Source organism: Sesamum indicum, linkage group LG4 (genome assembly GCF_026168435.1).
Source record: "Sesamum indicum cultivar Baizhima isolate 11 linkage group LG4, ASM2616843v1, whole genome shotgun sequence".
NCBI lineage: Eukaryota > Viridiplantae > Streptophyta > Magnoliopsida > Lamiales > Pedaliaceae > Sesamum > Sesamum indicum.
Window position 1 is genome coordinate 1,291,883 of NC_142660.1, and position 25,456 is coordinate 1,317,338.

Here is a 25,456-nt window from a genome sequence, read left to right on the forward strand (position 1 = left end):
TTCACCTCATCAAGAGGATAATATGCAAATTCGGTAAATTATTAATATAAAATGATTCAATTTGTATGTTTATTTTGATAATATGTCATTTTAAGGCTTCAGCATATTTCAATACATAAACTTTAATAATTAAAAAGAAATCATGAAAAATGATTTAAAAAACATAAATTATACACTCAAGAATAAATTAAGTGTACAAAATTATTCGATCCAACTAATGAGTAAAACAAATCAAGTCAAAAGAAACTTGCTACTTGATCACGTTGGTCGATAAGAAGTTTGGATGTCTTATATATTTTAATGTCTCGTCTCCGTAATGATATGTCTCTTTAGAACAAAATTACGAGACTAATATAAAATTAAAACGAACAATAACTCGTACAACAAAACTATGATCAACTCATCAAATTCTCGTTTAACAAAAATTTAGGTAGTACCAATCACACTATGTGTTTTTTAGTAGAATTTTGTATTATGATATTCTTCTCAAATTGATATTCATCTTACTGAATTAACAAATGAATTCGAGAAAGTGAGCAAAAGGATTAAAATATTAATAAAGAAGAGCCCATTTTATTTATTTATTTATTATTAGACATGTGACATATAATTAAGATCTACCAAAGGACAATAGTGAGGCCGTGACGATCACTGCAAGAAATTGTAACAAAAAATAAAATAATAGACAACATCTGCTCACATCATCTTACGTGTAATATATGTCATGTTAGAACATTTTGAATTATCTCTAAATTTATTAAAATTCAATTTGTATAATTGATTATAAGATCATTAATTTTAAAAAAATGATTATAAAGTTTTAATTTATAATGTCAAAATCAATTATGGTATGCATTATACAATCTATTTTATTACTTATAATTTTATGTAAAAAATAAGTGATTCCCATAATTTAATATAATATAATAAAAAACAAAAGCAAAAAATCAGCTTGAGCTTGAGCTCGAGCTTAGAATACTAACTCGAGCCCGAAAAAAATGGTCGAACTCGACTCGTTGCCACCCCTATGCACAAGTGCCGATTTTGATGAATGTGCAATTTCTGTCTCGACAAATTCAACTGTCTATCACTCCTCAGAAACAAGACCAAATCAGCAATCAACACAAAAGCATCAGCTTACTTGTCCAGTTTCTGACAATGGCTAGAAGCAATGCATGATTCTGCTCAATGTATGCTTTTACAGATTATAACGATGCAAGACAATGCTGGGACTGAAAAATCGGGAAGCAGTGGGAAAGACAATTTCTCTCTGCATGTAAGCTAGAGCATTACTTTACAATCAACAATGGTTTAAACAGAATGCACTGCACTGATAACGGATATTCAAATTGATCTATTGAGAAACTTGACAACCATGAGAGGTAAAGCAAGTTGAAAAAGGTTTTGCAGAGTGAAGTAAGCAGAAATAATAGTTGCCGTCTAGCTCTGAGAATCGTTAAATGAGAATTGGTATCAAACACCGCTGCTGTCAAGGGTAGAGGATTAGATCACTGCATCAAGCAAGCAGAATATGATTATTGTCGAGTTTAGAGTAGATAACAAAGGTAGCACACTAAAGAGAAATAAGAACGATCAGCGATAGGTGAAGAGGGAACTAATTTAATGACAATTTTAAACAATAAATCATTAAATGTCTAGAAGAGTCGTACAGACATGATCAAGCTTAAAGTGATGTTGTTGGCCCAGCATATATTGAAAACCTCAATTATACTCAACCAATTGAATCTAAACGAAAAGGATAATCCGTACGATCATAGCATCAACTAGTTGTCAAGGCATTCTGCTGAAAACTTCACTTTTTTTTTCCTCTGTTTTTCAATTGAACAAATTTCTTTCCAGCTAAAGAATGGCCCCAATGAGCAGACTGCCAAGGAAACACAAACCTTTCTTGCAGAAAAAGAGAGCTGTTGCACTTTTTCTGGAAGATACCACGTAAATATGAACCGAGGCAAGATCAGAAGCTGAACTTAATGCTTTTAGAACATAAATTTCTTCAGTGAGAAAGGAGGGACTTTCATTTATTTAGTCATTTCTACCATTTCTTCCTTTTCCTTTCTGTAAATTTTAATATTCATGCTCAATCCTGACTTTACGCCAAACAATCAGTATACTATTGCATAGAAATTTAAGACCTAGAGAAGCAGTAGATAAGTTGCCAAGTACCATACCTCTTCGCAGCTAACTTGCTATCAGCCTCCTTTAACGCTCGAACAAGATGGATTATCCGATATTGTAGCTTTGCATTTTCGGCAGTAAGGTATTGCACCTCCTTCATAGCCTAACATATAGACAATAAGACCTGTAAATTCTAATTCTGACACTACTCTAAAAATTAAGGTAGCACGAATACCTTTTCTCTTTCTGCAACTTGCTCCGCTTTTGCAGTTTCTAACCTTGACTGGAGTTCATCAGCCAACTTAAGCAGTTCCTCATTTCCAGACTCTGAAGAGCACCATTTCCACAGGATACAAGAATTTGAGTACCTTTCATTCTAGCTTTACTTCTGCATATAAGATAGGATTTCGACATACCTTTTTTTCCTGCCAGGGAAGCTTCAAGTCTTGCTAAGCGGTCCTTCGCACCAAACAAAAGTATTCAATAATTAAATTTGGTACAACAAGATATGACTTCTACCAAAATTTGTCATTGTGTTCAATGGTTTCCACTTGACCACACTCCAACAGTCAATGACGAAATAACTATATGAACGAATGAATAGATTGTAGAGCCTACACCCGAAGAAAGCCAACCAAATCTTTTGGTTTCTCTTAGATGTTTTCACTATACCTTTTATCATTGTTTGACCTCACATATTCATTACAAGAGAGCTAGGAGATAAATATAAGGCAATGGACGACATATAAGTTATAACAAGCCAAGTCCATGAATACAAATAGAACTCCAGAAGTATATGTCAGTATAAACCAGCTAAACAAAACTTCATTTTTAGAAACTGGAATCAACCAAGAATTAGAACCAGCCAAATGAATGATGTCATCACTTTATACTTCCAATTTCCAGAGACTCCAAACTACCAGGTTGATCTTCTATGATACTTTCTTAGAGCTTACATTCTAGAAGAGAGAATTAGATAATGGACGTCATTTTAAAATACCATCTCATTGCTATCAGAATTAGTAAGATCGTGGAATTCCACTATTACTGCCTCAAATACTTCACCTACGCTTTTACGGCCATATAGCACAATATACGAATTTGCAAGGGGGATTACCTTTGGATGTATCCTCAGTTTCTTCAATACTACTATATCTAATTCAAGTTCCCCTGGTCCCAGTCGAACATAGAGACGCATTGCATTTGCATTCATTTGTATAAAATTGTCCCAATGCATACAGACTAACAAAAATATAGTTATGCAGACAGAAAATGCAAAAGGTTTCCTCATTTAGATTATAAACCCCGCAAGAACTCCTACTAGGGACTACAATCATCACTCTAGATTGTCCTAAATGTGGCAATATGAAAAGAATCTTGGATTTCAGGACCTGAAAGCATAACTCCAATGCAGCTTATCTAGAAAAGTACAATCTTGACCATCATTCTTGATTCCAAACGAGGAACATTACATGCTTGTACTAGTACGAGAATCGGACAAACTAATGTTGGTAATTAAGCATACAACTAATACATCAAAAATAGGGTTGAATCAAGAAAAAGCCTCAAGGAATCCAACACGCAAACACAACACAGAGAAAATCGAAAAGAGAACCAAAAATCAAAAACTGTAGCGAGTCTGAGATAAGAAGACCTCCGCTTCTGAAGCTCTCTGGTAAAAGGGTCTCAATATTTCTTCGAGATTGTTTGATTCTGCTGCCATTTTCGCTTTCCCACTTCCAAATTCAACTGCGCAGACGTATACAGACACACACACGCACGACTGGACTGGGGGCTGATACGAACTGAAATCGTCGTTCGACGAATAGCGGCACCTGAATATGTTCTGCGACTTCTCAGATTTTCCAGTTGCTACTTTTACGTTTTAGCCCTTTAGTAATTTAGTTTGCTTCTATCTAATACATAAATCTCTCCGCAAGTTAAAGTTTACTGAATTTGCTGATATTAACAAAAAAGAAAGTGGATAAAAATTCATATTTACTCCGAATTGACTTATGACAGGTAAAACAAATTCTTTTATAACAAAACTACCCTTATACATCTTTACACATTAATTGAAGTGAGGAGTTATATCTCCACCTTTATAAAGATATTTTAGTGAGAAAATATTTGTCTAACTCAGTAATAACTCAATTGAGAGTAAATATTATTTTTAATTCATTTTTTTTTAATTTTAATATCAATAAATTCAATAAATTTTAATTATCGAATAAATGTATTTCTTAGATAAAAGTAAATTTAGGAGTATTAAATATAATTTTTCAAATCATGAAGAATTTATGTGTAATTATATCCAACCTCATAAGACAACGGTGCAATTATCCTTATATATACATATTTATGTAATTGCTCATTTACAATATTACAAAAAATAAATTGTTATTCACCCCAAAAGAATTATTTCAACAACTTTTACATTGTGTTTGGACTTATAATTTGACTGTTTTGTTTTATGTTTGATGTTGGGATTTGATAGACAAAAATCACTGTTCATTGTCAAATCATATATATTTATATATATATAAATATTTTATGTTTAATCTTGTATTTTCGGGAGACAAAAATTACTGTTTATTGTCAAATTATGTCTGCTTTATATTATGTATATATATATATATTATATATATAGAAAGTTGAAAAAAAAGAAAAACACGCAGATAAGGTGTAAAAACACAAAAACAAACATTGAGTGTGTTTTATCTTGTCTCGAAAAATACAAAGATACAAATTCAAACACAGCCTACTTCAATTGTATTTATTGATCCCGATCTATCTATATAATATTTAAAAAGCTATTGTGTATAGATACATTAATGCTGCATACAAATAGAAAAAGAGCTATGAATACGTAATTGATATTCATAAATTCATTGAATCTTTGCATTTATAAGGAAACAATACGTCCCAATATATGGAACACTTATTAGAAGTATGCAATTTTTAGTTAATCGATCGAAAATCGATTGAATTAGAAATTTGATTTGTACTGGATACAGAACGGAGCGGACAGCTATAACTAGCCCCTCCGACTTTAACTTCCTTAAACCACCATACCTCGCCAAACTTCCACCCTAATACGTCCTTCCATATTATTATGAAATTTTTTTGTAGTGTATTATATTTATTATGTGATTGGTCTATTTTTTTGAACGGTACATCAATTATACAATAAATATATTACACTTATTATATAATTGATTCAAATTCGAGGTGGATTTGTTGAATGTTTGAATCATGCATTGGCCGTGGCAAAACTCATGGTGGGTTGTTTTTGTTTTCAATTTTTGCTATCTGAAATAATATTTCTATAAAATATAGGGTTCAATTAATTATTAATTATTTTTATTTATCTTATATTAATAAAAATATGGGATAATTATACTCTCATTTTTCAAAATATGCGATAAAATATAGGGTTTATTACACGTAAACTTTTTATGATTTGAAAAATTACATCTAATATTTCTGAGGTTTGTTTTTTTTCTAACAAATAGGTCCGTTTGTTAGTAAAAATTTTATTAAGTATGCTGATATAAATAAATAAAAAATTGAATGAAAACTGATATTTGTCTTCAATTGATTTATTACATTGCAGGTCAAATAATTTTTTTCTAACTAAACTGTCTTTATAACAATGAAGATATACCCCCTCACATGCATTAGCGTGTGAAGACGTATGAGAATAATTTGATCATAAAAACATGAATTTGACCTTCAATAAATCAATAATAAGTTAATCGGTAGTAAATATAAAATTTTATTTGATCTTTTTGTTAGTATTAGCAAATTTAGTGAATTTTGGCTTAAGAACGAACTTATTTGTTTTTTTCTTTTTTGTTAGACGGAAGCAAACCATAGGGATGTCAGTTATAATTTTCAAATCATATGAAAATTTATATATAATTACACCAAATCTTTAAAAAGCAGAGTATAAATATTCCTAACAAAACAAAATCAGACATACCGATCAAAAGCTCTGAAAATCATAGAGATTACTCGTATATTTGCCTGCATCTTTCAAGAAAACAGAAAAATAGCTTAAAAAAAATTGAAATTTGAGTCTTTGAAAAAAATAATTTTACATTTTCAATTTTATGAACGAAGTTGATAAGGAATTGTTTATAACAATCAGTTTAATTTAATGAGTTCATAACAGCATCACTGTTCCACCCTCTAAATTAATGACCGTTTGAGAAGTTGGTTCCATCCCGAAACCTTAAATGCCATAGCTTGGCACCTTCCCCAATCCAACTGTTTCCATCAATGCCATCTCTCTCTAGCTTTCTCTCACTAGTATATAAATACATATATGTATACACATTTCTTGCAGAGGAGAGGGTCAGAAAAGGTTGCGACCCGGAAACGCAATAACTGTGAAGGCTTCAAATTGCATGCAACTTAATCATGCTTTTTATTTGATACAGAGAAAATGCTGGGGAGAAATCTTTGAAGGGGTGTTGGAATTTTTGACTCATTCTTTGCAGTAATCGACAAGAAAAAAAGGGTTGGTGCTTTTTCGGAATTCTTTTCTTTGTTTTCTGCTTGGTAGATGAACAAACTCTGGCGGAGACTACAATGTTTTCCTTATTTTTTGGGTTTATTTAATTGTGGAGTGTTTTCTGTGTATATATATAAAGTGATGGTTGGTATGAAATAAAATCTTGCAAGTGATCAAATCATTATCTGATTGTGCTTTGCCTGTTGTATACTTGTTGTGGGGATGAAGAAAATTATTGAATTGGAGGGTTTGAAAATATGAGTTTAAATTAGTTCAGATTTAGGTGAAGATTTCACTTGTAAAGATTCTGCTTTCTCTGTGATCACCCAGCCTGTCGGGGAACCCCGAATTTTTTGAGGTCATTAGTGAATTAGCAGTTGTTGCCAGATCCAGAGAGCAAATGGGCAAAAAGTCAATCAAGAATCTGCAACTCTGAGTCTATATAATTAGGTGGAGTGTTTGGAAGTTGAAGTTAAAGCAGAAGCAAGCTGTTTCAGTAACTTGCTTTTCTTGATTCTTTCTTTTTGGTGTTGAAATTTAGAGTTGACAGTTGGTCAGAAGTTGCTTCTTTCAAAGTTTCATTTCTGGATTTTATTGCGGCATAGTTTTGTTGATTATTGAATCTTGATTTTGCTTGGGAAAGATGGTTGGCAGCATTGAGGTTGCGAGCAACAACTCATACTCAAATGGGGTTATACAGAACCAGAATGGGCTGGAAGAGAAGCTCGATGAACTTCGAAGGTTTTTAGGAAAATCCGATGGTGATCTTTTGAAGATTGTTGGTGTGGGAGCAGGTGCATGGGGTAGCGTATTTGCGGCTTTGCTTCAAGACAGCTATGGCCAATTTCGAGACAAGGTTCAGATTAGGATATGGAGACGGCCGGGCAGAGCGGTCGACAGGTGTACGGCAGAACATTTGTTTGAGGTAATCAACTCGAGGGAAGATGTTTTGAGGAGATTGATCCGGAGATGTGCGTATCTAAAATATGTTGAGGCACGATTAGGTGATCGGACGCTTTATGCAGACGAGATTTTGAAAGATGGGTTCTGTCTAAACATGATCGATACGCCACTTTGCCCAATGAAAGTCGTGACTAACTTGCAGGAGGCTATTTGGGACGCTGATATTGTTATTAATGGATTGCCTTCAACTGAAACCCGTGAAGTGTTTGAAGAGATCAGTAAGTATTGGAAGGAGAGAATCACCGTGCCAATCATAATATCTTTGGCCAAGGGTATAGAGGCTGAACTGGACCCGTCTCCTCGTATAATTACTCCTACACAAATGATTAATCAAGCAAGTAAGTGTATTACGTATTGTCTATCATTATGCTATTACTGGCGTCATGTGTATTTCTACATTCATATTCTGAAAACTTATGTGTCGTATCCTATCTCTCTAACCCGCATTTTTAACCTTAACGGAATGGTAGTGTGATACATTTGAATTTTCCTTTACCATATCCAAAAAGTTAGGATTTGTCACGTCATCTTGCTATCGAATATTTTCATTCTTTCCACCTCTCTATTACTTTGCAGGTTTTAAAAAAATTTACCATAATCTGAAAAATTTCGTGTTTTCCTTTTTTCATTTCCATTAACTATTCGACATCTGCCTTACAGCTGGAGTGCCAATGGAGAACATTCTCTATCTTGGTGGACCAAATATTGCTTCAGAGATTTACAACAAGGAATATGCTAATGCCCGTATATGTGGAGCTGAAAAATGGAGATTGCCTCTTGCAAAGTTCTTAAGGCAGCCTCACTTCATTGTATGGGACAACAGTGACCTTGTTACACATGAAGTTATGGGAGGCTTGAAAAATGTCTATGCCATTGGAGCCGGTAATGTTCGACTCCATCTCATTATTCAACTTTTGTCTTTACTAGTGTTGCTGATTATTTTCCGCCTTGAAATTTCTTTTAGTCTTCCGGGATGAGTAGTTGAAACTTACGAACTAGTGCACGGATCAGCTGTATTTTTAAGCACTATAACATGTTTACATTGAATCACTTTTAAGTTATGATTTCTGATAATGCCTCCGACCTTTTGTTCAGGTATGGTGGCAGCTCTGACTAATGAAAGTGCCACCGGCAAATCAGTATATTTTGCACACTGTACATCCGAGATGATATTCATTACTCATTTGTTGACTGAAGAACCGGAGAAGCTTGCCGGGCCTTTGCTTGCTGACACATATGTAACCTTGCTCAAAGGTCGTAACGCATGGTACGGCCAGATGATAGCCAAGGGACAACTGAGCCTGGATATGGGTGATAGCATCAGCGGCAAAGGGACTATTCAGGTCTATATCTTCTTAATCATAAAATATAACTCAAACATTGTCTTAATACTAAAATATAACTCAAACTAGCTTTTCAGCTCCAAATACATAATTAAATTCTCGAGTTACTTGTAGGATTTTTGTGGTAAAATCACGGATTTCAGTAGAATTCCAAATACTAATGTCCTTTTCTCTAGTTTCTTCAGATGAAGAACTGTTTGGTCTCGTGAATACATAAGAGAGATTCATCATTTATGTGTCTCCAGATGACGACTATAATAACCGATGTCTTCTTGAAAATTTCCAGGGTGTTTCTGCTATAGAAGCATTTTACGAACTCCTAAGCCAGCCCAGTTTAAACGTACTGCACCCGGAAGCAAACAAGCCAGTTGCCCCAGTGGAGCTCTGCCCCATCCTAAAGATATTGTACAAAATTCTCATTACAAGGTAAAAATCCTCCATAATGTTTCAACATTAAGAACATCAAAAGTACAAGAGGTACATATGTAATTGTCTATTCCAACTAGCATCAGGACACGTACACATGACTGCTTGTCTTACCAACCGCAGGGAACAAGGAGCAGAGGCAATTCTCCAGGCGCTGAGAGACGAAAACCTGAATGATCCACGTGATCGTATCGAGATTGCACAAACTCATGCCTTCTACAGGCCTTCACTTCTTGGCCAACCTTGACTCAATCCCCATTACAAGAATAAGGATAAATGATCGACTAGATGAAGGATATAGGTACAGCAAACGGGAAAATCCTCGTATACTGGGATTTTATACAGCTGAGTCTACATATACACATAGTTGTTGGTGAAAATGCTGGTGGTAACAGGCATAATTTGATGTTGTATCCTGAAAGTTGAAGCCCAGATGTATGGACATTGATTCTTGCCCTGAGGGCATGCTCTTCTACTGGTAGTATTGTTTTAATTTGAATTTATTCGATTTAATTTTATTTTTTTTATGCCGATTAATCAACTTAAAAAATATATATATATCAGAGTATACATTATAAATATAATAAAAAACATGACATGTAAATAGTAAATATTTTAATTTCTATATTTGTAATAAAAGATAATAATTCTATGATTAATACGTATTTAATTTATTATAATTATTGATTAATAAATAATGTATAACTGACAAATTAACATTATATTCTTTTTGTTCAATATTCGATATACCATTTTCACGTATCAAAATTTTGATTAAACCAAATTTTTGGCTGGATTCGTTTAATTGAAAGAACAGCCCTACGTGAAACTAAACTGCGTAATGGCCCTTAAAAGACATTAATTTTGTCAAAACAAGTTATAAAATTTTCAAAGAAAATATTAATCTCATTGCGAAATCTAATTAATAATGTTTATACACAAATCATACATATATATATATATATTATAGGGATAATCATCTCCCCTTTCTTGAAATTTGGTGTAATTATACATAAACTATCTATAGTTTGGGAAATTACATTTATCACCTATTAAATTTGCTTTCGTGTAATAAATAAGTCTTCCATTAGTCAAGACTCACTGAATTTGCTGTAATAACCAAGTAATTGAAAAAAAATTATGTTTAGCTCCGATTGACTCATTATTGATTTATTACAGGTCAAATAAATTCTTTTGTGACCAAATTACACTCATACATTTTCAAGTGTTAATATAGTGAGGAGCTATATCCTTACTATTATAAGAGTACTTTAATCTAAAAAAATTATTTGACCTGCAAATAAGTCGGTAATGAGTTAATTGAGGGTAAATGTCAATTTTTATATTTTTTTGTGTTAATATCAATAAATTCAATGAGTTTTTATTAACGGAGGGATCTAATATAGGAACAAATTTTAAAGATACTAAATATAATTTTTTAAATTATAAAAAATTTATATATAATTATACTTAAATATTAGGGGAGGAGAGTGTAATTATCCATTTATTATAAAAAGAATTCCTCAAAAGTAAAAAATATATCTCGAGGCCCAAATAGCAGATTTGGGCCTTGAGCCATTTTGTCTCTGTTTTCTAGACCATCACGACATCATCCACACATTCGCTACATGTATATATATGTAAGCTCCTGCTGAAAGTTCACACTGGAAAGTAGAGGTTTCTAGTGTGTGTGCAGACATGGAGTCCAGCAACAAACCAACGGAAATCAGCAGCGCTAAGATGTTCGGTGGATTCAACAGGAGATACAAACACTACAGTCAAACGCTGGGTTGCGCAATGACCTTCTACATCTACTTCCCTCCTTCTTCTCCCGCTTCCCACAAATTCCCTGTACGTCCTCGGGATGCTTTTTTTTTTTCCCTTTATGATGCCGATTTCTCAATTTTCTTCAAAAGTTCCTGATTTTAGGTTGATATGCCTGAAGATTGAGTTTTTAGTTGATGTTTACTTACAATTGCTGGATCTTGTTGTTGTATGAGTGTGTTTATTGCTGGGTTTCTGGGTTCTCGAGTCTTGATTTTGAGTAGTAGTGTCTTGACATTTGTTTCTGGGCTCTCTTAGATTTTGAGTAGTCATATCAGTTTCTTGATTTCTTGCATTTTGTAGCAGTAATAATCTTTAAAAGTCTTCGGGATTAATGACTTTTATGTTAAAAAGTATTCTTGTATTTGCTTATGGGGTGTATTTCAAAGTTGATTAGTAAATATGTGTTAGCTTCATCCATAATGTGTTTGTTATGAATAATCGTTGAATGGTTTTTTTCTTTGAAGTATTTGAGTCATTTGGATTTTTCAAAGTTTACATTTTCTTAATTTTAATTGGTATGATTAGTTCTCAAGCTGCTGACATAGTCCTGAAAGGCGAGTAGCGTCTCTCTAGGAATTGTGACCTCATATTTTACCATGCTGATTGCTTTCTTTAATCATTTATAGGTAATTTACTGGCTTTCTGGCCTTACATGCACGGATGAGAATTTTATAGTCAAATCCGGTGCTCAGCGAGTTGCTTCAGCTGAGGGTGTTGCTCTGATTGCCCCTGATACTTCTCCAAGTGAGTTTTCTTGCCCGAAACTTTTTATTCGGTAATGTTAACTATGTGTGTATACCCATTGATCTGATTTTTATTATTTCCTTGCGACAAATATGTAATATACCTTGATTTATGGATTTGGTATTGCTTGTGAGTGTATATTAATATTTTAGGGGTTATTCATCCATCACTTAAGCAATTAAATTAGGATTGTCAATCAAACAAATTCAAGATGATGGCTTCAAGTGGAATTGAAAGACCCCAGTGCTTTCGAACTGTTGAATTTTGTATACATAACAATCTTTTAATTTTAGCTGACTGATTTTATTAGTTTAACTCAATTTCATCTTGCTCTGTTTGTTTAGATAATAATAGCATTAATATATTATGTACTTAGGAAACAATCCCCCTGGCAACAATATCTGATTCACTGCTATTTTGCTTGTTCGATTTATATGTTTGAAAACTCTTGGGTGAGTAAGGATGATCTGTTCTTACAGCATTTTGGAGGTAAAATCATCTACTTACAGTAAGTTATTAAATGTAGAGGTTTGGTTTCGAGTTCAAAATTTAAGCCCCCCTATTGTTTTTATCTCTTCTTCAACTTATTCAAGTTTTGGTCTACCTATTTTATGCTAAAAATCTTGATACGTTATGTCATAAAATACATTCTTCCTGATAATATAGCTAAAACTTTTTGCGGTTCTAGTAGCAAATCATGTGTCTTTAATTGCAGGAGGCTTGAATGTCGAAGGAGAGTCAGACAGCTGGGACTTTGGCGTAGGTATGTCTCTAAAGATTTACATACAATTGCTTTTTGGCTGACTCAATCACTTGACAAATACATGTAATGTAGGCTCTAAATCTAACACTTCATGGAATGTAGTTCCACGATTGTACACATTCAGCCTCGCATCACTTTTACTTACTACTAATCCCATAATTTTTGCTTCGCTCTCAAAACCAACTTTTTGTGCATAACATTATGACATTGACATTTGAATTATCTGCTACCTATTTGTTTCATTCTAGAATTGTACTTGTGACTGATGACAGTAAGATGATAGAGGACATGTATCACCTAGAGAGTTATTTTCTTATACTCTATTTCCGAGCCTTCATGCCTTCATTGGATTCGTCACTTCACTTTTATCATTCTCGTTTTACATATGATATTCATAAATAAAACAAAAGCACATAGGCATCAAATGTCATAATCTGGTGTACTATAACATGGATGAGAGTTTTTTTCAGGATTACTTTCTGGAAGCGAGTTTCTTTCTTTTAAAAATACTGCAAATTATTTTGTGACGATTTGATTTTCATTCACTTTAACTTAGAGTTCAGTGCAAATGGAGAACATGCTAACTCTTTCTTGGCACATCTTCGAACTCTTTACAGTGATGCTACTGGAGAAATAAGAATTATTCTGCCAGTCTTGTGAACAGATAATCAAATGGTTTATTTTGCTATATAATCTTCAAGAAGCCTTGATTTGGTCGCAGTTTTCCAAGATCCCAGTCGACACATAATATCAAGAACTGCAATATATTTTATTTATTTATTTCTTTGCAGGTGCTGGGTTTTATCTCAATGCAACACAAGAGAAGTGGAAGAACTGGCAGATGTATGACTATATCGTCAAGGAATTGCCAGCACTTCTTCGGGAGAACTTTCCACAGCTCGATACAGCCCGGGCATCTATATTTGGCCATTCAATGGGCGGACATGGTGCGCTTACTATTTACCTAAAGAATCTGGACAAATACAAGGTAATCAAGTTTAACATTTCCCTTTTTGATTCATTTACTAATCTTTTACTGATGTGGCTGGAAAATAGAACGTTTTATACTCTGATAACTCTCTTTTACGGGCAAAAAGCAGAAAAAAAAAAAAAAAAGCACAGTTATTCTGCTTTTATACTGCATTAACTGATATTGTTAGACGATGACACTTTTCCTTTCCTTGTGCGGTAGCTGGGGTACAGTAAAAAGTTTACATCTTGATTGATCATTGCTTAAGTACTAATTATCATTCTGTAGCTCCGTCATTGTGTTTTTCTCACCTGGATTGATTGGTTTTTGATGTTCCCCATTGCTTATTTTCAGTCGGTGTCGGCTTTTTCACCTATTGTGAATCCTGTAAATTGTCCTTGGGGCCAGAAAGCTTTCACAAACTACTTGGGAGAAAATAAAACTTCCTGGGAGGTACGACTTGTTTGTAATTACATCATCATAAATGCTTTAGCTAAATCTTTTATGATGTATTATTATCAATATGCAGGAATACGATGCCACATGTCTCATATCCAAGTTCAATAACGTTTCCGCAACTATCCTAATCGATCAGGTAAAATTCCTAATTCAATCACTTCAATTGTTTTATCATCAGCTTGAAATTACTGCGAAACGATCCGAAAATTGATATGTTGGTTGAAGATGGACCAGACACAAAATAGGAGAATTTTTCCTTAAGAGGATAGTGGAAAAACTTGTGTTTTAGTGGAATAAAGTGAGATTTTTTTCTCAGCACAAGAAATAGTGCTATCAATATGCAAGTTTGTCGAAAGATATTATAGTTGGTAAGAGTTCATTCTTATCATCGACATATGTTGAAAAAACATTTTCTTGGTGAAAGCGTGCATCACCGGACCAAGTGTTCGTTTGGATTATCTGTGTAGACAGAGCTCTTAACTGCTAGTCTTATATGCCATTTTGTGCAGGGAGACGATGACAAATTCTTGAAGGAACAACTCCAACCACACAAGTTTGCGGAGGCGTGTCAGAAGGCTAATGTTCCTCTACTGCTGCGAATGCAGCCTGGTTACGACCACTCCTACTATTTCATTGCTACTTTCATAGATGATCATATCCGCCACCACGCTCAGGCCCTTAACCTATAATATGATCGTCTCTCCCTGCGTAATTTTTGGAAAAAACAAAAAAAGACGGTGTCCGTATCTCTACCAAGTGTCCTAGAATTTGTATATTGCATGAAGATTACTTGTGACTGTGTTCTGGTGCTCCACACTTGTTTTTAAGACATCTCTGTTCTGGTTTTACCATGGTGATGACTCCATATACGGTGTTGTTCAAAATTACTTCTAAGCACTTATCAGCTTTTTGCTCAAAATTATCAAAAATCAATGCTTAAACTAAAATAAAATAATTGTAGGTAAATGCTCTCTTGCTATAACATTATCAAGAATTTATTCTTTAATTCCCTTGAATTGGAAATCGAACTTATGCCAACTTTCCATATACGAGAGTTTGAGTTAGGCCAGTCTGGACCCAAATCCGAACCCGGATTAGGGTAGATTTTGAAGTCTTGGAAAGGTTTGGGGTGGGGCCTGAGTCCGTATTTTAACTGCTCCAGACCCGACGCGTTTATTATATATATATATATATATATATATGCTTTATATAAACTTATATAAAATATATTTGTACATATATAAAAGATATGTATAATTTACTTATACTTATATATAATACATAAACTTAATATTTTTATAAATTAAAATAATAATATAAATCATTCAAAACAGTTTAATGTTTATGTAAGTAAAACATATTCAAAATTTTGAAACTCAGCCCGTCGTCATCCTTAATTCAGGACGAGGACTATTTTTACAAGGTTGATAATTTTTCTTCAAATTAAAATCCGATCTACTAACCCAAATTATGGAATGTACAAAAACGAAACTTAATTTTGAATTGAGGAATGTAAAAAAATGAAATATAATTTTGAAACAAAGGAATATATGAAAATGAAACTTAATTTCGAAGATATGGATCTTGTAATTGAATTCTAATATATGTAATCCCCATTATCCCATTTGCAATGTTTTATTAATAATAATTACATTAAAAGAGAATAAAGTGTTGCCCAAATATAAATAAAAAAAGGCTCAAGTGCCCAAATTGAGAGTATTCAAATGGAATTTGTAATTTTTATTTAAATACAAATAACATTGACTTGAACTTAAAAGTCAACACCAAATTTGCATTGACCTCTACAAATGTACAGATCGGCCACGTGGGTTTTATTTATCAGACGCGTAATCGTCGATTACGGGTCCGAGATCTTTTTGTCTGATTTACCAATTTAACCCTTGACTTAATCCAAATTACCGTTTCCACCCAACACTAATTATAAAAGATTATATATTTAATAAATTCATAAAATATGTCTAAATAATACCTAATAAATGATGTGAAAAATAAGTCGAAGAAATTATTTTGAGATTCAGAATTAAAATAAGGGACGACAAATATAAAAATAGGAGCTTTCGTTGGTAATCTATCCAAAATGTCGACTAATCCATAGGCGGGGTTTATAGTAATTTGTTGCAATTCAAGACAAAAATAAGACAAAGATAGTCAGATTTGTTAAAGGACTGAATATACGGATAAAGAATTTTTATTGACGAGAAATGAATATATTTAGATATTTTTGACTTATCTTACTATATATTAAGGGGCAGTATCATTTTGATACAATATGGCTAAAGCTATACCGAAAGAATTCAAAAAGTTGTTTTAAGTAATTTATACATCAACTCGAAAAAAAAAAATGCGATTTTACGGCATTTAGATGGCTAAATATTGTAATTATACTTGAAAATCTATAATGGCGTTACATTTAATTTTCAATATTGTTTTTCTAAAAAATGGATAATTTTTTGTATTATTTTAATTACCCATTTTAAATCCTCAAGGAGTTAAATAAATCATTTTCACTATTTTCAGTAAATATTGGGATAATTATATCCCATAAATGTGCGTTTAATAGGGAAAAAGTGGATAGAAAAGCAAGAGTGGCAAAATGGAAATACCGGAGAATCCAAGGCCCAAATACGAAACCCCCACCGCTATAAGAAAAGCACTATTTCCCTTTCAAAATGATCAATATCTCCCCAGTCTTTACAGTTTCCCAAGAGTCTCTCAACATGTCCAACTACCCCCACCACAACCCCTCCGGCTACTCCTACGGCGCTCCGCCGCCGTCGTCCCAATCCTACCCCTCCGCCCCCTACGGTGCTCCGCCTCCGGGTTCACATCCCCCCAACCAATCCTCACCTTACGCACCGGTTTCCGCTCCTTATTCGGCTCCCTCAGCCCCCCCCGGTGGGCCGCAGTCTTACGGTAGCTACCCTGCGCCGCCGCCGTCCGCGCCGTACGGGAGCCCCTTTGCGTCGCTCGTGCCCTCCGCGTTTCCACCTGGCACTGATCCCAACGTGATCGCGTGCTTCCAGGTGGCTGATCAGGATGGGAGCGGGTTTATTGATGATAAGGAGCTTCAGCGAGCGCTGTCGTCGTATAACCAGAGCTTTGGGCTGAGGACTGTTCATCTGCTTATGTATCTTTTCACCAACAGTAACGTGAGAAAGATCGGTATGCGTTTGTGCAATTCTACTCTTTTTTCTTCTGTTCTGAGTGTTTATGCTAGCAGAAATTTGGTACAAATGGGAATGCTAATTGTCTTTTTTAACTTTTTTGGGTTAATTTATGCGCAAATTCTTATCTCAAAGCATATTCGTGGTGTCTAGTTTACTCTGTCAGTGTAGCGGAGGTTTAAAATTTTATGAATTCTGGGAATTTGGTTGTTAAATGCGTGCTCCGGCAAATACATAGTAGTTCTAAAGATTTGTGCTTACTACCTCTTATCTTCCAAGAGTCGCATGTCGGCCTATGTAACAATATCAAAGTATGATGTCATGAAATAAAGCGCCAGGACCAACCCGGTCTATCCGATAATTTCGTAGAAGAAGGAACACTAGACTTGGTCATTTATGCATCACACAGCACGATATTTCATTAAATATTTGGACTGACAGAGGCAATAGTGGAGAAAGTCAAAGACTTTCTGATACTATGATGTAATGTTGTCCATATTATCAAGATTCCACCTGCTTTTGACCTTTCTGGTGGTTTTGAAGAATTTAAATGTGATTTTAAAATGGGTGGGATAAAAGAAATACCATTTGGTGTGAAAGACTGTAGGTAGTCCCACATAAAATTTCTTAAACATGTGGTTTACTGGGGCAGTACCAAGAGATTGATAATTCAAAACGCTCCCCAGTTGTGAACTTTCCACTGCGGTGTTGGTTCGAAAAGGCTTGAGGAGTCTCTTAACTCTTTCATTGTGAAAACAATATAGCTCTATTTCTATTATTTTGTCGATGAAAAGATTATCCTTTTCCAATTAAGTAAAGAAAAACAAAGGATTTGATAAGAGTGTCTGACAGGATGCGATGTATGCGAACTTGTATTAACACCCTCGTGACTAGTCCTTTCATAGATCAAGATTGTTCATTTGCTGCTATATCTTCTAACAGGTCCAAAGGAATTTACTCAAGTCTTTTACAGTCTTCAGAGCTGGAGGGTCAGTTATAAATTCTTTTGGCACTTTTTTACGTCCATTAAGATGATGTCTTCTCCTTTTGCATCTTATCTGTTTAATTTCTTTTTAATCTAGGCGATATTTGAGAGGTTTGATAGGGACAGAAGTGGCAAGATTGATGCATCAGAATTGAGAGACGCTCTCCTTAGTCTTGGATTTTCAGTATCGCCTGCGATCCTGGATTTGCTTGTTTCCAAGTTTGATAAAAGTGGCGGGAAAAACAAGGCTATTGAATACGACAATTTCATAGAGTATGTTCCATGTTGATGATTGTTTATATTCATTATATTCTCCATTCTTCTCCTTGTACATATTTAATTTGACTAATATATATGCCTGCTTATCTTTTCCTTGCACAGGTGCTGTCTCACTGTTAAGGTAGGCCATCTGTAACGTTTTCCTTTCCCTTTTATCGCTCATTAAACTCCTGTTGGGTACTTAAGTTTGGCTTAATTTTGTTCTGAGAAGACCAGTTCTAATGACGAATGGTGTTGTGCAGGGACTGACTGAGAAATTCAAGGAGAAGGATACTGCATTCTCTGGCTCGGCAACTTTCACTTACGAATCCTTCATGCTAACCGTTTTGCCTTTCCTCATCGCTTAGTGCAATGTAGTTGATTTTCTCCTTGTAACATCCCTTTGCTCTTCTTGCACTGTAATCTTTTTTCTGGCTTGGGACTTCTGCTTATGAATCCTTCCCCTGTTTATGCAGTTGATTTTCTTATTGTAATCTTTGTTCATTTTGCACTATAATTTGCTACTTCCTTTGCGGGTTTTTATCAATTATGCTTTTCTCTTTTATACGTCGTTCAACCTGAATAGCTTCCCTCTTAATTGCCCTGGATTTGGGTTACAGCAAACATGATTTAAAGCACAAGCAATGCTCAACTGTATTATTCTGAAGTACTGAAATCAAACAACATACAGTAACAAGATTCTCAGAAAACAGCAGCAGCATGCTTTTTCATCCCTTCTCTTTTCACTTCTGTACCTGAGCTCTGTAGCCTAACTTTTATCAAGTCTTGGGACGATACATATACACTGTTATATCGTCTGATTGCTGAATTGGCCTCGCATTTTCCTCAAATCCCTGCAATGGAATAAGAATATAAGAAGAACCCACAATTTACTAAAAGAGATCTGGCACTTGGTAATACACTTACATCGTGAACAGCATCCCTTAGTGCTCTTATTTGCTCTATTGAGACTGTCCTAACCTGCAAAACAACGCATTTGGAACTTCTTAAAGCCTCAAATTCAGACAGAAAGGTTCGAGGCCAAGTTGCTAAGTCTTTATGAACCCACAAAGAACGAACTCACCTTCTTTAGTATTGTCCAGAGAACACCTTCTGTGCATGGTGGGACTGTTAGAGAACCGATGTATCTGAAATACTTTCTACTTCCGAATTTGATACCCCATGGGTCAACAAACCCCACGTACTTTCCTTCATGACCAACTGTTTTGACGTGCTTTAGAAGCTGTACTTGCTTTAGAAGCTGTACGAGGGAAAACATCCTAAAGTGTCAGTACAATATCTGGAGTTTTGCAGAGTCATGAAGATTATTAGTCTCATTTGGTGAAGAAAATGTTAAGACAACATCAAGAACCGAACCAGACCGCTCACCTTTGCAAGAAACGGGTCTGGACGTCCCAATTTGTACAGGATGCCAACGACAGAAATCTGACCGCGAGAGTTCTTATGAACCATATGAATCTCCATCTTGAACCTGCAAAGAAAACATGAGTGACCTTTCATTAAACAGCAACCCTCTTTTCTGATGAAAAAAGGTTGTCCTCTACATATATACAGTGGAGAAAACACTTTCAGCAACCTTTTCCCATCCACAGTGTGTTCAGAAGGAGTATGCCAGTGGCACTGTTGTAACTTGAACTCGGTCCCATTTATTACAACGCCTCCTGCATCTCCTTCCCATGCTACCTGATAGAAATCCTCAAAGGATATTACTACATTGCATGCCACAAGACACAATGCTTCCTACTTCTCACAAAAAGAATGAAAATCGAAACAAGCTTCTAGCTAGCAGGTAAAGTGACAATCTTTGGAACAAAAACACATTCACAAGGGAGACAACATGTTCGAGTAAGCTCACCATTATGTCATGTCCCCTGTTTTTTATTACAGCGGGAGCTGGTTCGTAGGTTCTTTTCAAGTTCCCCAACGTATGCACGATCGAAACTCTATCATCATTAAGATCAATTGGTGACTGAAGTTTTCCAAATCCACAGGCTTTCCACTTCCGGTTGAGGTTCCCCCAATTTCCCGGTCCTCTATCAGAGTTCCAATCATAGGTAAATGGAGATTCATTCTCTGTTATTACACCACAACACAACAATGAGGTCTAAAACTATCAAGAACTGAAAATTTTCATCTTTTTTCTTTCTTAGGATTGGAGAGATATCAGAGGAAATAAAAAGACAGCATGTGACAGACACAAACATGCATCTGCTTCAAATTATTCACATATAACATTATGTTTATAGTAAAAGTATCTCCTCATGATGCAATAACATGATCTTAATGTAATGAACGCATGCATAGTTCTCCTGAGATGGGATCAAGATAACACATCTTTTAACTGTTCTTTAAAAAAAAAAAAGAATAGTTTAACCAATTATTTAACATAAAAGGGAGCTCTGAGCAGATAAACAGCAGCTCTAGTTGCAAACAACGAAACACTAACACTGTTGCACATGTTATGTTATGTCTATGTTAGTAGTTAAACTCGACGTCGCACATGTTTTGTCTATGTTGTTGTGAACTAATTACTTGAATTTTACGACTCATTAGTTCAAAACAAAAGTAGGCTTCTCCTGACCGGAATCATAACAAGTGCAATGCCCGTTTAACTCCTACATATTATTTTGCACATGGCTTGCAAGATCTCAAATCAAGATTCAAAAAGAGATGCTGGGACTTTTGTAAAAGAGAAAACTGAGGCAAGAGTTCTGTAATATAAAGCTGAAAAAGTACAATATTATACTTAAACTTATTACCGAGTAGAATATGAAGTCCAAAAACAGAAAAGGAAACATCGTCCGTCACTTTATACATCTAAGAAACCTTTTTATGCACGATTTTGTCGTAAAAAATGACATACTATATTACTGAATGGAGACGCATCCATCGACATGATGCTTTTTATGTGCAGATTAGTTAATGAAGTTTATGAGTCACTCAAACATAACAAATGACGAGAATCATACAAGGTTTTTCTTACATTATAGAAATATATATTATGATTTTGGGGAATCGTATCGTGCACATGTAAAGGTGTGTTGTTCGAGGCTTATATGCCAGTAATATATACAGGTGAAATTATGAAAGATTAATACCCGCACAGGCGCACACAGTCACACACATTAATGAACTTCTTCACTACGATTTTAGATGATCATATACAGCATTCATTACAAGTGACTTGATTGATTGATCAAGATTTATTACACTAATTCCGATTTTTATGACAAGAAAGGATCAAATTTATTGCATTGATCCCTCCTAACTCTCATCACAAGCAAAATCTGATCCAGTTAAACTCATCCTCCCATCAATTTCACACACACTGAAATTGAAGTTTCTCAGGAAAGAAACCAAGCTTGAGAGAGAGAGAGAGAGAGAGAGAGAGAGAGAGAGAGAGAGAGAGAGAGAGAGAGAGAGAGAGAGATTAATATGCAATCTTACCCACTTCATTTTCATGAGCATTCAGGGTGATGAAAAGGGAGCAGAAGAGGAGCCATACGATGAACGGAGAATGACAGGGAATGCAGCCCATGATCGTTCCAACACCAAATGCCGCCGTGAGGGGGTCCGCGTGAGGTGGCGGCGCAGCCTTCCGCCGGTCGCTTCTTACTTTCTACAAGAAGAGAGTGCTACAGGCTATAGACTACCTCGGAGAAATAGCTGCCAGCACTTGTTTTAGGAAACAGACACATGCAGACCTATATATATATTTCAAGAAAGGTTTACAGAGAGAAAGAATCACGCGCAAGAACAAAGATTCGGGCCACAAGACATGAATAAAAGTGCTAATTTCGTCTCAAGTGTTCTTATTGTGGTCTATACAGCAAAGTAAATCAATATTTTTTTTACGAAAGAATAATTTGTTTATTTGTAATATCACAAAAATATTTGTAGTTTTTCTTAATTTAAAATATCACATTTTAACAAAAGAAAAAATAATTTAAAATTATTATTGATACACTAATTCAAGAACAATATTTGTATTTTTTAATTTTTGTTTACCTTTCTATGGCCAGGGAATAAAAGTATATATATGGTAATGATAGGGATAATTAAATAAATTAAAGTACCAAATTAAATAATATGCTATAAAAGTGCTGCATCAATTATGGCAATATTAATAATTTTATTGAATTTTTACCAATCTTATGGCAAAATTTAAGTGTATATATATATATATACAATTAATAGTATATATGACTTTTAATTAAGAGTCAATGAATTTTAATATATGTATATTTCCTAATCAAGATTAACTGAAGAATTATATATGAGAATTTGATTAATGACCAATCATATTCCTCACTAATTAAAAAATCTTAAAATACTCAAAATCAAATTAATTCAAAATAAAGTAGTCAAAGTTAAATATCGCCCTGTTATATATAAGTATATATGTAATTAATGTAATATAATATCCAACTACTCCAGAAAAAATCACATGTCCAAATTTTAAAAATAATTGAATTAATTGAGAATATGACATTATATTACATATCTATTGAAAAAATAAAAATGCAAAAGTTATATAATCTTGTTAATACTATTTTTTTACATAATTTTTTACTTACACTTTAGTCTACAATTTGAAAATTTAATTTACCAATTATATTTTATTTTATTGCAATTCTGATTACTTCTGAAGAAAATACTTTGTACTACAAAATATACATATAATTAAGAACAATTTTGTTTAAATATATAGTTTTAGAGGAGTAAGTGTTACATCTGATAATTTTGTTGGGGGGGGGAGGGGTGAATTTTACCTCAATAATAGTTGAACGGCCAAAGTGTATTTTACCCATAATTTTATTTACTATAATTTTTTTAGTGGTATCATAATAAATGATGAAATAATTGTTCATATATAGATAAATTTATAATTAAATGATAAATATACATAAATCCATAGACTTGTATAAATAAAATATCTCTGTTGTGTGCAACAGTAAAAGGTAATCATATAACTAATTGTTTCTCATCATTGAACAAAAAGTTACAAAATAAAAAGAAAAGAAAAACCTACCTAACATAGAATGCATAATAAAATCATTCACAGATGAATTCAGTGTAAATCACAATTGACTCTTATGAGGTCTGCCATAATTATAAATTTGTTTGAAAAATTGCAAATATTCTTTTATGATAGCCCATGTACGGATATTTGTTAGAAAATCGTTAATTTCAAGAGAATATTTATAATTTTTTTGAAACAGCAAGGGGTACAAACCTCAGAAAAGCTCCTTTATTAATGAGGTGCCAAACTCCAATAAAATAGACTAATAAGTCATAAGAAAGGAAGTAGGCGACATTAATGGATGGACTAAAAAGGAGAGAGAACTTATTATAAAACGATCACTATATTGATATTTCTGATCATCTATTTATACAAATTATTCTAATTTTTTTTTTTACATAATTACAAAACTCATTAATAGAACACCTATAGAAATAGATTAAAGTTCACAAAAGCTAGCAGCCAGCCCCAAAGTATTACTGGCTACTTTCTTTTTCTATATATATGCATTCATAGCATTAACATAGCACCACCAAAAATCGACTAAAATTCACAAAAATTTGCAACCAGCTCCTCATTATTATTATTGTTTCTTTTCTATAATTAGAACCTTAAGTTATACCTTGTAAATGTATTTTTGTTGCTGGGCATAACGTCAATTTTAATTATACAACTTTTGACTATCGATCTAGCCCCTATAGCTCAGTGGTAGAGCGTCAGTCTTGTAAACTGAAGGTCTGTAGTTCGATCCTGCATGGGGGCATTTTCCTTTTATATTTACATGGTATATGAAATGTAATAATTTTATGCTTATATTGAAAATTTGAATGTATTATTTAGTTAACATGTAATTTATTGATTTTATTAAGCAAAATTAAAGGATATATATGAGATTAGACTAAATATCGTAATTATTAGGTTTTTAAATATCAACTTTAATTACTAGACTGAATCGAATTTTGGTTCACATATTGGGTTGACTTGCGAATACGATACATAATAATCACTTATTAATTAGTATTGGCAAGGATTGAAGTTTGAACCATCACATTTAAGGGCTGGTACTGTTTATCTCGACCTATTCATTAAATGTTGAAAGAAAAATTAAGAGTAATTTTATGAAATTTTATCAAAGTATCATTGGAATTTACGAAAGGATAAATTATATTTTGCCATCCAAACTATATCTATTTTTATATTTTGCTATTCAAACTACATCCATTTTTACATTTATCCATTGAATTTTTTTTTTTGTGTGAACTTACAGATCATACTTGAATGATTGTACCAGCACCACCATTCGGCTAACCCAATTATTGATCGACTTGTATCGACTGAGTTTAAGAATTGGTTCAAATGACGTGTAAGTTGATATAAATTTTTTTTTGAATTTTTACAAGTATGTTGTGTCCAAATTTAAAATATTTGATTAATATATGAACGTGTAGGTACATCCGGAGTTGAACTATACTGACAATGAACTCCTGAAGTGACATTATTGAAATCCAAGTGCAGAAGTAACGTCGGTCCCTTGCTATTTTGAGAAAGGGTTCAACTTTCACATGGAATGTTACAACGCCGGTAAGTCAACCATGAATGAGGTGTGTGTCAAAAGTTCATCGTATACAAACGAGGATAATGACTTCTACGGAATTATCGAAGATATTATTCAATTGGCATACCCACTTATTCCGAACTTGCACATTGTTCTGTTCAAGTGTCATTGGATCGATCTAATAAGAGACATGAAGGTACAACCATGCTATCACCTTGTTGATGTAAACTTAAAATTTACCAAAAGGATGGACTATTCATACTTGTACTACATTGAGCA

At 33.8% G+C, this 25,456-nt stretch overlaps 5 protein-coding genes and 1 non-coding gene across 8 annotated transcripts; 4 read left to right on the plus strand and 2 right to left on the minus strand.

Moving 5' to 3' along the window:
• Positions 1 to 1,118: 1,118 nt before the first annotated feature.
• Positions 1,119 to 3,971, minus strand: LOC105159847 (threonine-tRNA ligase 2). The gene is made up of 5 exons (XM_011077050.3): positions 3,791 to 3,971; positions 2,553 to 2,595; positions 2,372 to 2,463; positions 2,190 to 2,299; positions 1,119 to 1,511 (listed from the first exon to the last, which is right to left on the minus strand). The coding sequence occupies exons 1-5, from the start codon at positions 3,857 to 3,859 to the stop codon at positions 1,490 to 1,492; spliced, it is 336 nt and encodes a 111-aa protein (XP_011075352.1). The 5' UTR covers positions 3,860 to 3,971; the 3' UTR covers positions 1,119 to 1,489.
• Positions 3,972 to 6,341: 2,370 nt separating this feature from the next.
• Positions 6,342 to 9,886, plus strand: GPDHC1 (6-phosphogluconate dehydrogenase family protein). 2 transcript variants are annotated; one of them, XM_011077051.3, is made up of 6 exons: positions 6,343 to 6,661; positions 7,299 to 7,956; positions 8,279 to 8,500; positions 8,714 to 8,961; positions 9,248 to 9,387; positions 9,511 to 9,886. In XM_011077051.3, exons 2-6 carry the CDS (start codon positions 7,299 to 7,301, stop codon positions 9,632 to 9,634), a joined length of 1,392 nt encoding a protein of 463 aa, XP_011075353.1. In that variant the 5' UTR covers positions 6,343 to 6,661; the 3' UTR covers positions 9,635 to 9,886. The 2 variants fall into 2 exon arrangements, with proteins under 2 accessions (XP_020549261.1, XP_011075353.1); XM_020693602.2 differs by having other exon boundaries at positions 6,342 to 7,956.
• Positions 9,887 to 11,030: 1,144 nt separating this feature from the next.
• On the plus strand, positions 11,031 to 15,015 carry SFGH (S-formylglutathione hydrolase). Its single transcript, XM_011077053.3, has 7 exons — positions 11,031 to 11,238; positions 11,841 to 11,958; positions 12,674 to 12,721; positions 13,513 to 13,709; positions 14,046 to 14,144; positions 14,221 to 14,286; positions 14,660 to 15,015. The coding sequence occupies exons 1-7, from the start codon at positions 11,086 to 11,088 to the stop codon at positions 14,837 to 14,839; spliced, it is 861 nt and encodes a 286-aa protein (XP_011075355.1). The 5' UTR covers positions 11,031 to 11,085; the 3' UTR covers positions 14,840 to 15,015.
• Positions 15,016 to 16,832: 1,817 nt separating this feature from the next.
• On the plus strand, positions 16,833 to 19,072 carry LOC105159850 (calcium-binding protein CBP). Its single transcript, XM_011077054.3, has 5 exons — positions 16,833 to 17,333; positions 18,278 to 18,324; positions 18,418 to 18,593; positions 18,702 to 18,720; positions 18,842 to 19,072. The coding sequence occupies exons 1-5, from the start codon at positions 16,841 to 16,843 to the stop codon at positions 18,944 to 18,946; spliced, it is 840 nt and encodes a 279-aa protein (XP_011075356.1). The 5' UTR covers positions 16,833 to 16,840; the 3' UTR covers positions 18,947 to 19,072.
• A 75-nt stretch (positions 19,073 to 19,147) lies between these two features.
• On the minus strand, positions 19,148 to 22,394 carry LOC105159851 (alpha carbonic anhydrase 4). Of its 2 annotated transcripts, none has more exons than XM_011077055.3 (7): positions 22,047 to 22,394; positions 20,455 to 20,672; positions 20,176 to 20,282; positions 19,968 to 20,070; positions 19,663 to 19,839; positions 19,506 to 19,559; positions 19,148 to 19,432 (listed from the first exon to the last, which is right to left on the minus strand). In XM_011077055.3, the coding sequence occupies exons 1-7, from the start codon at positions 22,135 to 22,137 to the stop codon at positions 19,358 to 19,360; spliced, it is 825 nt and encodes a 274-aa protein (XP_011075357.1). In that variant the 5' UTR covers positions 22,138 to 22,394; the 3' UTR covers positions 19,148 to 19,357. The 2 variants fall into 2 exon arrangements, with proteins under 2 accessions (XP_011075357.1, XP_088736072.1); XM_088879946.1 differs by lacking the exon at positions 22,047 to 22,394 and adding an exon at positions 21,359 to 21,605.
• Positions 22,395 to 24,313: 1,919 nt separating this feature from the next.
• Positions 24,314 to 24,385, plus strand: TRNAT-UGU (transfer RNA threonine (anticodon UGU)). Its single transcript has one exon. It is a non-coding gene; the product is annotated as a tRNA-Thr (tRNA).
• The last annotated feature ends 1,071 nt before the right edge of the window (positions 24,386 to 25,456 follow it).

Bases quoted from the DNA above. Each gene is read 5' to 3' on its own strand.
- LOC105159851 (XM_011077055.3), bottom strand. From the start codon at position 22,137: ATGGGCTGCATTCCCTGTCATTCTCCGTTCATCGTATGGCTCCTCTTC. The intron at 20,071-20,175 runs GTTGCTGAAAGT...TTTTCTTTGCAG, and splicing joins CACACTGTGGATGGGAAAAG to GTTCAAGATGGAGATTCATA. The intron at 19,433-19,505 runs GTAAGTGTATTA...ATTCCATTGCAG, and splicing joins TAAGGGATGCTGTTCACGAT to GGATTTGAGGAAAATGCGAG.
- LOC105159850 (XM_011077054.3), top strand. From the start codon at position 16,841: ATGATCAATATCTCCCCAGTCTTTACAGTTTCCCAAGAGTCTCTCAAC. The intron at 17,334-18,277 runs GTATGCGTTTGT...ATCTTCTAACAG, and splicing joins CAGTAACGTGAGAAAGATCG to GTCCAAAGGAATTTACTCAA. The intron at 18,325-18,417 runs GTCAGTTATAAA...TTTTTAATCTAG, and splicing joins ACAGTCTTCAGAGCTGGAGG to GCGATATTTGAGAGGTTTGA.
- SFGH (XM_011077053.3), top strand. From the start codon at position 11,086: ATGGAGTCCAGCAACAAACCAACGGAAATCAGCAGCGCTAAGATGTTC. The intron at 11,959-12,673 runs GTGAGTTTTCTT...CTTTAATTGCAG, and splicing joins TGCCCCTGATACTTCTCCAA to GAGGCTTGAATGTCGAAGGA. The intron at 13,710-14,045 runs GTAATCAAGTTT...GCTTATTTTCAG, and splicing joins AGAATCTGGACAAATACAAG to TCGGTGTCGGCTTTTTCACC.
- LOC105159847 (XM_011077050.3), bottom strand. From the start codon at position 3,859: ATGGCAGCAGAATCAAACAATCTCGAAGAAATATTGAGACCCTTTTAC. The intron at 2,596-3,790 runs GTCTTCTTATCT...TTTGGTGCGAAG, and splicing joins AGAGAGCTTCAGAAGCGGAG to GACCGCTTAGCAAGACTTGA. The intron at 2,464-2,552 runs GTATGTCGAAAT...GGTGCTCTTCAG, and splicing joins TTCCCTGGCAGGAAAAAAAG to AGTCTGGAAATGAGGAACTG.
- GPDHC1 (XM_020693602.2), top strand. From the start codon at position 7,299: ATGGTTGGCAGCATTGAGGTTGCGAGCAACAACTCATACTCAAATGGG. The intron at 8,501-8,713 runs GTAATGTTCGAC...CCTTTTGTTCAG, and splicing joins TGTCTATGCCATTGGAGCCG to GTATGGTGGCAGCTCTGACT. The intron at 9,388-9,510 runs GTAAAAATCCTC...TACCAACCGCAG, and splicing joins TACAAAATTCTCATTACAAG to GGAACAAGGAGCAGAGGCAA.